We start from the raw sequence: 13554 nt of genomic DNA, 5'->3' as shown, positions 1-13554 counted from the left end.
CCAACCACCTCCAGTCCTTAGACCCTGCTATCTTTAAGGAAACCATCTAAGTTCCCTCCCCTCAGTTCTCACATCTACCAATCACTGTCCATGTCTTCCCTGTGCCAATGGTAGCTCTAGCTTAACCCAGGACCGCCCAGAGGTCTATGGCTTTGCACATGTCTGTTGAAGGTCATATTCTCAAATAATTAAATCTTGATCCTTTGCTGCAGCCCTTCCTAAACCCTTTTACTCTGAATAGGGTGGAGATTGTATTTTCCAGGACCTGGTTCTGTCATTCCAAGTATCTCTATTGTATCAATTCTAAAATCAATCATGACTCAAAGAACTTCCTGGTCTATGCTTAAGCATAGGTCAAAGCCCTTTCCATTGTTTAGCAAAAGGTTTCTGTCCTAAAGTAGTCTTAGGTAGGGAGGAGAAGGACCTTCCCATGCCTAGGGTTTCACATTCCAATAGAGTTTCTTACTATCAGTAGGAAATTTTTCCAGTATGAGATTTCCCAATAGGGAAATTTCCAACATTCATAAGTCTAAGAAATTTTAAGGTTTACAAAGGTTACATCATTTATCTGTGATCATATAGTATTAGTACTAGGTTAGAAGCCAAATTTCTTAACTCCAAATCCAGAGACATTTCTACAACATCATGCTACCTCTGAAACTAGATTTGAGGAGAAAACTTGGACTTGGTCAATGATTCATCTATGGAATTTCAAGATATATTTTATTTAATTCTTTAAATTAAAATTTTGTTTAATTTGTTCTGGCCAGAAGGTATGGCCAGTTGCTATTCATTGAAGTATACCTCTACAAGCAATGAATTTGTTATTTTAGGTCCCCATTCCAAAAAAAATATACTGTTTTGATATCCTTCTAAGCAAGAGGAATATAAAAACATGTAGGTAATTATTTAAACACTGAAGCTTCAAGGTCAAAAATGAAGGGGAAATTTTATTTTTTAAATTAGTAACTTATCGATGCATTTTTTTCTTTCTTATAACATTGTGTTAGTCTTTTCATCCTCAATAAAATGATCACTTATAATAAAAGACTAGAACTAAGCAAAGCAAATGAATACACTAACCATTCCTGACAAGCATGCCTCATTTGACAGCAATAGTCCACTGACTTTCTGCCAAGAAGGGAAATCCTGCTTTAATGTCACTTTGGCATGAAGATTGGCTTCTGTATTGATCAGAATTCTGATATCTCTCAGTGATTCATTGCTTACATTATTATTTTGATTGTGCTCCTTATCCTGCTAACCCAATTCTCTGTTAGTTCATATCCAATTTCCCAAGTTTCTCTGAATTCTTCATATTTGTAATTTTTTATATTCCAGGATGTAATATGGCTTTGTTCATCCATTCCTTAATAGACGGACATCCACTTTTCTTTTAATTATGTGATACTACAAGTAGTGTTACTATTCAATTTTTGGGTAAATATTAGACTTTCCCCTTTACCATGCAGCATATGCTCCCCCCAACCATATTTTTGGGTCAATGAATATGTTTATTGACTTTTGTATTATAATCCCACTCTCCATCCTACCCCAGAATGCCTCTACCAATAGGTAATTGGTATACTTGCCTTCCCAGAAAGCCTTTAACCTTTATCATTTTCATCTTTGGTTATATTTGCCAATTCTATTGGTATGAAATGAAAGCTAAAAGTGCATTAATTTTTTTCTTTTATCATCAGTGATTTGGAGGATTCTTTCATGTGGATAATGATAAATAACATTTCTTCTTTTAAAAACTGCTCACTGTACATGGTGGCATACTCCTATAATTCCTGCCACTGAGGAGGCTGAGACTGATGGCTGGCTTAAGTTTAGGAATCTGAATGCAGTAGGGCTAAAGCCAACCATATGTCTGTATTGTCTGCCACCAAGATGGAGATTCTCAAGGAGAAGAGGGTGACTAAGTTGCCTAAGAAGAGTAAACTAGCTCAGGTGGGAAAAATAATAGGTCAAAGCTCCTGTGTCTATGAGTAGTAGGATCAAGCCTGTGAACTGGAAGCTCTACTTCCAACTTGGTCAAGAAAGATAGACCCAGTATATTCTCAAAAAAGAAATAAAATAATATTTAAAGAAAAATCAAAAGAAAAAGTAATTACTTATTCATGCATTATAATACATATTTGAGGAAGAATGTATCCTGTATCTGTTTTAACCCCACCCACATAAATTCCTCATATATATATTGGATATCAGACCCTAATCAGAAATATTTGATGATATTTTTCAAAGCAGCTTTTCTTCTCATTCTAGCTATGTTGACTATTTAGCTATTTTAGTGTATTTGGCTCTTTGTGATCCCTTTTGGTGTTTTCTTGGCAAAGATAGGGGAGTCCTTTGCCATTTCCTTTTTTATTTCCTTTTACAGATGATGAATTAAGGAAATAGAGTGGAATGACATATATGTGGTTATTCAGTTGTTTTAGTTACGTTTTATTCTTTGTAACCCCATATAGGGTTTTCTTGGTAAAGATACTAGAGTAGTTTGCCATTTCCTTATCCAATATGTCTGTGTGTGTGTATGGGTGTATGTAGTTTTTGATTCCACAGCATGGTGTCTGCTACATAATAGGTGCTTAATAAATGCATCATTTATTGATTGATTGGCAAATCCTATGCTTTACTGGTAGTCACAGTGTCATGAAATCTAAAGTAATTATATAGACTTTTGATGACTTGTTCTATCTGTCTTTTTGGACCACCAATGAAAAATAATTTCATAGGCATTACCTGAGGATAATAGAACTATTATATTTCTAGTCAGTTTTAGAGCTTGCCCTAAAGGAGCAGGTTTAGGAATATTTTAAGCAAACATTAACTATCTATCTATCATCTATCTATCTATCTATCTATCTATCTATCTATCTATCTATCTATCATCTATCTATCTATCTATCTATCTTTCTATCTATCTATATTTATCAATCTAAGAGAAAACATAAAGTACCAAACACATATAATAAGCCATAGCTATTTGGAAACCAAGCTTCTGACTCTTTAGGTTTTTGGAATGTTTTTGGAATAGAGTAATTCCCTCAAGAAATAAACAATTTTAAAGAGGTATCAAAAAAGCATACTAAAATTTTGATTATGAAGATATAAATCTTTAGCACATGGCAATAAATGAGCATGAATAAGAAAAATCTCAGACCAATGGCTAACAAGCTGTAGTTATTTAGTTTGCTATAAGAAATTATTCTTTTATAAGTCAGTCATTTTCTTTTGTTAATGACAAAATTTGGAAGAAGTAACAAGAGACAAAGGAGATATGAAAGGGGACAAGTGGAAACAAGAAGAGGGAAGGAAATGATTGAGATTTGTAGGGGCAAAGGTACCCTTCGACCTTGTGATACTAATATTGTTTGTAAACAGAAATAGAGATGGGGATTGGCTACTCAGACAATGGAGAGAGTCAAGAAGTGACCTGGGGGGAAATAGTAACTGTCTTGAATTATAGCAGCAAGAATGCTGAAAATCTTCCATTCTTTTCTGTCTCTCAACTCTCCTATCCACTCATCTATCAAAGTAATCTTTCAAAAGTACAGATATGATCATATTATTCTCTTACTCAAGAAACTCCATAGCTCACTATAACATCCAGGACCAAATATAAAATTTTCTGTTTGTTATTCAGAGCTCTTCATAAACTATCCCTATTCTCAACAAAAGAAAAATTTCTAAGGCTATTTACAACAAAAGAAAAAATTCTAAGGCTATTTACAATTCATACCCCCAATAATGTTCAATCCAGTGACACTGGTTTCCTTGCTGTTCTTTCAGCTCCTGATTCTGGCATTTTCACTGTCTGTCTAACCCATTTGGAATTCTCTTCTGACTCATTTTTATCTCTTAGCTTCCCTGTTTTTTTAAGTCCCAGCTAAAATTCCAGTTTTTTTCAGGAAGTCTCACTGGATCTGCCTTGGTTCTACTGCCTTCCCTCTGTTGATTATCTCCAAATTATTCTTTATATAAATTGTTTTTATATAGTTGTTTCATGTTTTCTCCTTGTTATACTGAATACTCCTCAAAAACAGGAAATGTTATTTTTCTTTCTTTGTATCATTAGTGCTTAGTATACTGCCTCTCACATAGTATATATTTAACAAAAGTTTATTGAATGAATGATAGAAATAAGATAGAGGTTATAGTGTAAATAATGGATATTTTCAGCCATTAAGAGACACTTTCATCACTAAATTGGTTTGCCTATATGATCTGGCAAGTTAGGGAGTCATGAGCTTTCTTCTGAGAGCTCATTTTGGTTGTATTCCTTCTCAAGAACAAGTTTATAATGCTGATGTGATTGGGCTTTTCTGGCAATGTTCATTAATGTTTACTTTGTCAGTTGCCTATAAAGCTAATCATCCTGGGCTTGAATAACAATAATGAATTGAATTTTTGTTTCTATAAATGCTGTAGGGCCTACAAAATAAATTGTGTGATTGAGAAATTGTATCACTCTAAGTCTTTCACAAATGTTTTATTGATAACAGAGCACAAGCTAATGCCAACATATTACAAATATTAATTCATGAATTTCAATATTTATTATTCCCTCTATATATATTCTATCATTTTGATACCATCAATGAAAGATCATTTTATAGGCTTGCCAGAGGATGGGAAAGCTATTATATTACTAGACCATGGTAGAGTCTTATCTAATGAGGCACACCAGGCTAGTGATTGGGAATATATTTTATGCATTCCTTTTCCCCAGTATTATTTTACTCCATCTACTCTGGACAAGAGAATTGTTCAGATTATGAGCTGTTATTGCAGAAGAGATTTCAGAATAAAGCTAGAATATCAGAAAGGTACTCTGTAGCTTTTTAATCATAATTTTAAAGACACAATTTTTAATGTTGCTTATGTCTAGAATTCTATTCAAAGTCAAACATTAGGAAGAGTTTAAAGGAAGATGTGTCCCAGGCTCACATCAGTAGAAGTGTCATCAGAGATTACTTCTTTAATCAATAATTTACTGTTGGAGCTGGAAGAGGCTTTACAAATTGTCTAGTCTAACCCTTTCATTTTGGAGATTAGGAAAGTGAGACTTAGAAAGATAAAAGTTAGAGCCAGGACCACAAACCAGCTCCATTGCCTTTTATTCCAGTACTCCCTAGAACTCATTTGCTTTTCTGATACTGATGAGTGAAAGAGACCTAGCAGATGGGGATGTAAGTTGACTAGAGCACCTCTCCCTGCTCCATTTTTTGGTAATAGAAACATAGGTATTTTAATACTGGTGACAAGGCAGAAGAATCTGATAGCAGTCGCAGTAAAGATGTTGGTTTCTTTGGAGAGCATGAAAACTGTTACCCTTCCTCTTCATCTGTAGCACATCACAATAATTCATGTACATACAAGGAAATCCACTTGCTTTTGGTCTTTGATTTGCTAATTAGTTTAATGGATAGGCAGCGGTATTACTGTCTGGAGGAGATACAGCTACAATGCTTCATTTTCTCTTTGTGAGAAAAAGGCACATGGCCAAAAAACAAGCTGGCATCAGAAACACAGTCAAGAGTTTCTTTGTTATGTCCTTTCCATACTAGCTATATTTGCTTCACACTCACCAAAAGTTACATCTTTAGCATATTCCAATAATTCATGTTCTGAAATGGTCATCAGGGGAAAGTTAAACTAGAATAAGAATATCACCTGTGTGTTATATCCAGGTTCTCAAATTTTATTATGTTTCATCCTATATTTAAAAGTTCTACTGAAAAGCCCTATTTGCCTATGGCCCTACCAACTGTAAGGCAGAATTCAATAAGGTGTCACTATGCTAAGGCAAAAGAGCATTTAAAATGGTATTCAAGTTAAATTGCAGAAGGATTATTTAAGTAGGTGAAAAGCTAGTATTTATATACAGCTGAAAGTTTGCAAAGCATTTTACATACTTTATTTCAGTTTATCCTTATAATCACCCTTTGAGGTTGGTGCTATTATTATCCTAATTTTATAGATAATGAAACTGGAAGTTGAGAGAGGTTAAATGTTTTGCTCATTGTCACACAAATAGTGTCTTATGTGGAATGTCATCGTCTTCCTGATTCCAATTCCCTCACTATATCTAATATATGAACCTCTCTCTCATCTCACATTCCCAAAACCATTGTTTTTACATATTTCTGGCATCAGGAAGGTCCAAGACTTTGTATCTCTAAATTCATATTCTGCAGACATTTTTATGTTGCACTTCTTCAATCTATTCTACATCTCTAATCCTCCTGAAAATTCAGCTCTCATCCTAGAACCCTGGGTTTCTGATCACCATATTACTTTCCTGCAATTTTCATGTCACATACCTACCTTTCCCCATCTCTAACTTTAGTCATGAGAACTGTAATTAAGTCAATCCCATCATTCATGGAAAGTACTGTGTCCCATGATCCTACTAAACTATCCTATTATTTCCTTAGTCAACCCCCCCAATTCATTTTATGTGTTTTTTTTATTAGAATATAAGAATTTTGAGGGTAGATACTATTCTGCTCTCTGTGTTTTTATCTACAGTACTATGAACAATATCTGAAAAATAGTAAGCATTTACTACTTACTTTTTTCATTTATTTAGTTATTCATGCTGGCTCATCATCATAGCATTGTGATTAAAGTAACAGACAGTATATAATTACTTGAATAGCAGTTGAAAACAAGCTGGCTAGAGGACGATATTGTTTTTAAGAACTTGAACCCTGAATTCTCAGGATCTATAAAGTAGTGCTTTCCTGACAATTGAATGGCAAAACCTCACTATTTATAAGATACTGCCATGTCAGTGTCTGAGTTTAAAACATTGATGTGAATGGTGAAAACTCCTGTTAGTATTGGTCAGTTAGATGCAAACACAGTATAGATGGTAGAATAAAGGAGAAATTAGTTTTAAGTCAAGTAAACTTTAACCAAAGAGGGTAGATTTTGAAGAGATACTTAAAATATAAGAAAAAAAAATATAAGAACTTGTTAATAGGCTTTGGTGGGCAGGGAGGTAGAAGGAGATTATGTATGCTAAACCTACAGCACTAGTGATTAGCTCACTTTTATTTTCTCAAGGGAAGAAACAAAGAGAAAGAAATGTATAAGAAAAGAGGATAGAGGGAAACACACACACAAACAAAACTGAATATTAATGGTAAGACTTCCCCCATAAAATGGAAGATATAACAAAATGAAGTAGAAAGTAAAATAGAACATAATATTGGTGATAAGAAACACACTTGAAACAGACATACATACAAATGTAAGAGAGAAAAAAATTTATTGTTTCATTTGAAATAAAGAAGATAAGGGTAGCAATCACAATCTCAGACAAAGCAACAGCAAAAATATAAATAATTAAAAGAGAAATAGGGAACCTACATTTTGTTGAAGGGTATCATAGACAATGAAATAATATCAATAATAAACATGTTGCAACAAATTACATGACATCTAAATAATTAAATGAAAAGTTTCATGTGTTATAGAGAAAACTAGATTTTAAAAATGAAATTCTATGAGATTTGAGTTTAATGCTCTCAGATGAATCTAAACAACGAAAAAGAATAATTGAATATAATTTAGAAAAGTAAGATGATACATCTCTGAAAATTAATGAGGTAATAGAAAAGAATATACCTGTATCTCAACTGTGCATAACATATTTACAAAAATTGACCACATGTTAAGGTACAGAGACCTCACAAACAAATGCAGAAAAACAAAAATGGCAAATTCATTTTTTAAAGACTATAATGCAATAAAAAGTATATTTAGTAAGGAGCAATTAAATATTATTAAATTAAATTTTGACCAAATAGCTTAATTCTAAAGAACAAGTTTTTCAAAGAAGAAATCATAAAAACAACTGCTAATTTTATTATGATGATAATAACAAGACATTATACACACATAGAAAACTAATCAATAATAAAATAAATTATATGAAGTAAAACAATTCCACTTCACTATATGCTAATCAAATATAATCTAAATGAATTTGAATTTATATCTATTAAGATGCCCAATTTAATAGAACAAGAAGTACTTAAATAACCCAGTCTCAGAAAAAAAGAAGTTACACAAAACATGAATGAATTTTCCAAGACAAAAAAGGCAGGATCAGATGGATATAAGAGAATATTCTATTAAACTTTTAAGGAACAATTAATTTAGATAAATTTTGAAAATGTAGGAAAAGAAACAGCCCTACAAAATTCCTTCTGTGGTGCTAATGTGGTCTTACATTTTTCAGGTGATATAGTTTGCTTACAAAAACTTAGAGAACCACCTAAAAATCTAAATAAAACAGTGAAAAACTTTAGTGAGCTTACCAAATATAAAATAAAGATACTTTCTACATATTACCAACAAACTCCATTAAGAAAAGAATGAAAGAAAAATATAATTTAAGATAAGTACAGAATGTCTAAAATATTTGGGAATTTATCTGTTAAGATATTTAGAGGAGCTATATGAACACAACTACCAAATACTCCAAGCAAATAAAGATAAATAAATAATTGGAGGAATATTTCTTCCACATGAGCAGGCTAAGCCAATATGATAAAAATTCAATATTATCTAAATTAATTTACTCATTAATTAATCAAACTATTAAGGGAAAACAAAATATTGTTTGAATAAATGCTAACAAAAATTAATCTACATGAATAAAAGATCAGAAATTGCAAAGAAAAGAATGAAAAAATGAGAAGAAATTGTATTTAGCAGTATGAGACAAACTACTACAGAGTAATAATTATCAAAACAATTTGGTGCTGGCTAAGAAATAAATAGGTTAATCAGAAGAACACATTAGCTACATACACTATATGTAGAAGCAAGTGGACATAGTAGTCTACTGTTTGATAAAGCCAAATATTGCAAGTATTGGGTAGAAAACTTATTATTTGACAAAACTATTGAGAAAACTGGAAAGGAATCTGGCAGATATTTGGTATAGGCTATACACTATATACTCAGATGAACTCCAAATAGTTCAATGATTTAGAAACAAATTGAAACATTCTAAGCAAATTAGAGGAATAAGGAATACATTACCTATAAGATCCATGGATAACAGAAGAATTCATAACCAGAAAATGAGATAATCATGTGAGGGTTAAATGGACAATTCCGATTGCATGAAATTAAAGTTTTTTTTATATAAACAAATCTAATACAATTAAGACTAGAAGAAAAGTAGGAAAATTGAAAAAATCCTCGTATCAAGGTTCTCTGATAAAAATCTTATTTCTAGGAGATAGAGACAACGAATTCAAATTTTAAGAAGGAAGAGCACTTCCCAAATTAATAAAAAATCAAATGATATGAACAGGAGATTTTCAGATGAAGAAATTTCTACATCTAGGTAAAAATGCTTTAAATCCCAAGTAATTAGAAATTTAATTAAATTCAAATAACTCTGAGAATTTATGTTATACTCCTTAGAATAGCAACAACAAGTGCTATAGGATCTGTGAGAAAACAGGTATTTTAATGAACTACTGGTGGAACTGTGAACTAATCCAGCCATATTGGAAAGTACTTTAGAATTATGTCCCCATAGCTATCAAATGATAATATTATCTACTGAGAATCACTCTTACAAATTCTATACCCCTACTGGTCAAAGGAAAAGGAAAGAGATTTATATGCACCATAATATTTATAGCATTTCTTTCTCTGGAGACAAAATTGGAAACTAATTGAATTCCTATCAACTGGGGAAGGGCTGAACGAGTTTTGCTATATGCATGTGATAGAAAGTTACTGTGTTCTAAGAAGCAATGATGGGAGTTGCTTCAGGGAAACTTGGGTAGACTTTTATAAACTGATAAAGAGGGAAGTAAGCAGAGCTAGAAAAATTCATATAATTAGAACAATGTTATCAAGACAAAAAACTTCAGAAGACTTAGGAACAATTAAATTAAATTAAATTAAAACAGTGACCAACCATGATTCCAGAGGACTAATGATAAAGCGTATCATTAATTTCCTCGTAAAGATATAATAGACTCAAGGTGCTGAGAGAATTTTGTGGAGTGGGTGGGTGAGTGGGGGGAAGGAGTGCAACATGACCAATGTGGAAACTTGTCTTCCTTGAATATACTTTTTTGTAGATTCTCATTAAAAATTGACTAAAAAGTAAACAACAAACAAATTCAAAATTGTTTCTACAAATATTTTAGTACATATGGACAATTTCTGTTTTTGATCTCCTTGTGTGCCAACAGAACTCAGGGTCAAAGGGCATTATTTAGTCACTCAACTAGAATCACTTTAATCACTGCTTAGAGAGTGTTGGTGGCACAGTGAATAGAACACTTGTCCTAGAGCCTTGAAGACCTTAGTTCTTTTTTTTTTAACATTATTTTGTTTGGTCATTTCCAAACATTATTCATTGCAAACAAAGATAATTTTCTTTTCCTCCTCCCCTCCCACAACCTCTCCCACTGGGTATCACATGTGTCCTTGATTTGAACCCATTTCCATGTTGTTGGTACTTGCATTAGAGTGTTCATTTAGAGTCTCTCCTCAGTCATATCCCCTCCACCCTGTAGTCAAGCAGTTGCTTTTCATCAGTGTTTTTACTCCCACAGTTTATCCTCTGCTTGTGGATAGTGTTTTTTAGATCCCTGCAGATTGTTCAGGGAAATTGCATTGACACTAATGGAGAAGTCCATCACCTTCAATTGTACCACAGTGTATCAGTCTCTGTGTACAATGTTTTCCTGGTTCTGCTCCTTTCGCTCTCTGATTATGAGATGTAGAACACTTCTTCATGTGCTTATTAATAGTTTTGATTTCTTTGGCTGAGAACTGCCTGTTCATGTCCCTTGCCCATTTATCAATTGGAGAATGGCTTGATTTTTTGTACAATTGATTTAGCTCTTTGTAAATTTGAGTAATTAAACCTTTGTCAGAGGTTTTTATGAAGGTTGTTTCCCAATTTGTTGCTTCCCTTCTGATTTTAGTTACATTGGTTTTGTTTGTACAAAAACTTTTTAATTTGATGTAGTCAAAATTATTTATTTTACATTTTGTGACTCTTTCTTTTTTTTTTTAAACCCTTACCTTCCGTCTTGGAGTCAATACTGTGTATTGGCTCCAAGGCAGAAGAGTGGTAAGGGCTAGGCAATGGGGGTCAAGTGACTTGCCCAGGGTCACACAGCTGGGAAGTGGCTGAGGCCACATTTGAACCTAGGACCTCCGGTCTCTAGGACTGGCTCTCAATCCACTGAGCTACCCAGCTGCCCCCTTGTGACTCTTTCTAAGTCTTGCTTGGTTTTAAAATCTTTACCTTCCCAAAGGTCTGACATGTATACTATTCTGTGTTCACCTAATTTACTTATAGTTTCCTTCTTTATGTTCAAGTCATTCATCCATTCTGAATTTATCTTGGTGCAGAGTGTGAAGTGTTGATCCAAACCTAATCTCTCCCACACTGTCTTCCAATTTTTCCAGCAGTTTTTTATCAAATAATGGATTTTTGTCCCAAAATCTGGGGTCTTTGGGTTTGTCACAAACTGTCTTGCTGAGATCATTTATGCCAAGTCTATTCCACTGATCCTCCTTTCTGTCTCTCAGTCAGTACTAAATTGTTTTGATAACCGAAGACCTGAGTTCTAATCTTGCTTCAGGCACTTAGTTATGAGTTCTATATCTGTGGGAAAGTCATTTAACATCTGTTTGACTCAGTTTCCTCAACTATAAAATAGGCATAATAATAGCACCCATGTATCTGAATTTCTGTGAGGGATGATGTTAGATAATATTTATAAAATGTCTAGCATTGTGCCTGGCACATAGTGTATGCTTAATATGGATTTTTTCCTTTCTTTCCTTCCTTCTTAAGGGCAAATTTCCAAAATGCTTTCCAGAATAATTAGACTAAACATTTTATATTAAAAAGTTATGCTAACTGGAGGAAATTCAGGCACCATTGGAGGGAAACATGGAGGAAAGTGTTTGGATGAAGATCAATAGAGACAATGTTATCAGAGGAGAATGATAACAATCTACTTTTACAGAAATAAAATCAATGAGGAGTTCTGGAAATAAATTAAATCTTGACATAGAGTCATAATATAGTAGAAATACGAGACTTCAATTATCCAGACATCAGATGAATTCTCTAGCAACATAACATCAGATATAATTTTATTTTTCAAATTAATTGTATGAACTGCTGTTTTGTGTTAGATTCTGACCAATACAGAAGAATTGATTGTTAAAGTGAAAATGATGAGAACCTTTGATGGAAAGGACCAATCCATCTGAGAATTTGTGATAGAGGAGATGGAGGAAAGTTTAAATTGAACACTAGATTTGGGGAGACAAAGTAACAAACTATTCACAGAAATAATAGATGGAAAAGTAAGGTCAGGGAGGATAGAAAGCACTCAGTGATGAAATCCTGTCTGTATGATGAGAAGTAATTCCAGTAAGGAATAAAGGGGTAGTTGCCTAAAAGGGCCAGTGTCAGTGTAGAGGGAACTCATCAAACAACTTGGATCTGAAAAAAAGTTTCGATAAAAATAGAAGCAAAGCCAGGTAATAGTAGATGAATACCAAAACATTGTTGGCACTATAAGAACAGTGACAGGAATACTAAAAATGAACATATGTAGGAGAGTAAAGCTATAAATGAAAGTATTTTGCTTGGTTTTAGCTATCTTTGGGAAAAGAAGACATCAGTTTTGTGAAATGCACTATTGAGTTGGCTTTAATAATTGAAATAGATGATAGAGATGTTTGGGTACAGTTCAATTCCTATTTAGATTCAAATTTTTCTTTTAAGGAAGCTAATATTTAGTCTGGAAGGAATAAATAGTCTATTAGGGAATTGAAACCCTAGATGAGTTGGGAGATAGAAACAGAATACCTACCAACTCTTAAATTTTAGTTTCTATGCCCTGATGAACTGAATCTTAGATCATTAAAAGATCTGGTACATATGATTGTTGAGTTACTGTCCTTGGCCTTTGAAAGATTGAGGAGAATAAAAAATGTGTAAGAACTAAAGAATTGCAAAGGTTATTCTGATTTTTTTAAAAAAGGAAGAAAATTGATATTCTATATAGACCAGTAAGCTTGACTATTATTCCTGGTGAATATCAAGAAAGTACTTTTAAAGGCAAATTGAGTGAAAATCTTAAAAAAGGAAATACTGATAACAAAGAAGCAATATTACCTTGTCAATAAAAGGCATAGCAAACTAACTGTACCTATTTCGAAAGGGATACTATACTAGTCATTATCAGAAACCAGACAAATTCTTATTCAAATGATGTGCAATGCTTTCTTTCTGTTTTCCCTTTTAGTAGCCTAAAAGAGGCAACTTTTACAATGCTTTCTTTTTCTTCCAAGGTGGATCTTAATAAGACTGAAGCTCTAATATCTAAAATAGAAAACCTTCATCATCAACCCTACTTTTGGAATTTCCTACATTCTTTGCCAGAACTAAAAAGAAACAATGTAGATGCTAAGTATGCACAGGCTTTGGCACCGTTACTGCAAACAATTCTAAGGTAAGGCATA

At 33.0% G+C, this 13554-nt stretch overlaps 1 protein-coding gene across 1 annotated transcript in view; it reads left to right on the top strand.

The window, feature by feature from the left end:
- ABCA13 (ATP binding cassette subfamily A member 13) overlaps positions 1-13554 on the top strand; it is a 497021-nt gene that overhangs the window by 46230 nt on the left and 437237 nt on the right. Inside the window, 2 exon segments of the mRNA XM_056806268.1 lie at positions 3773-3791; positions 13384-13544. Coding sequence (XP_056662246.1) covers positions 3773-3791; positions 13384-13544 — 180 coding nt within the window.

Source organism: Monodelphis domestica, chromosome 7, assembly GCF_027887165.1.
Source record: "Monodelphis domestica isolate mMonDom1 chromosome 7, mMonDom1.pri, whole genome shotgun sequence".
Taxonomy (NCBI): Eukaryota; Metazoa; Chordata; class Mammalia; order Didelphimorphia; family Didelphidae; genus Monodelphis; species Monodelphis domestica.
The sequence above is the reverse complement of the archived record's forward strand: the minus strand, read 5'-3'. Positions and strand labels throughout refer to the sequence as shown.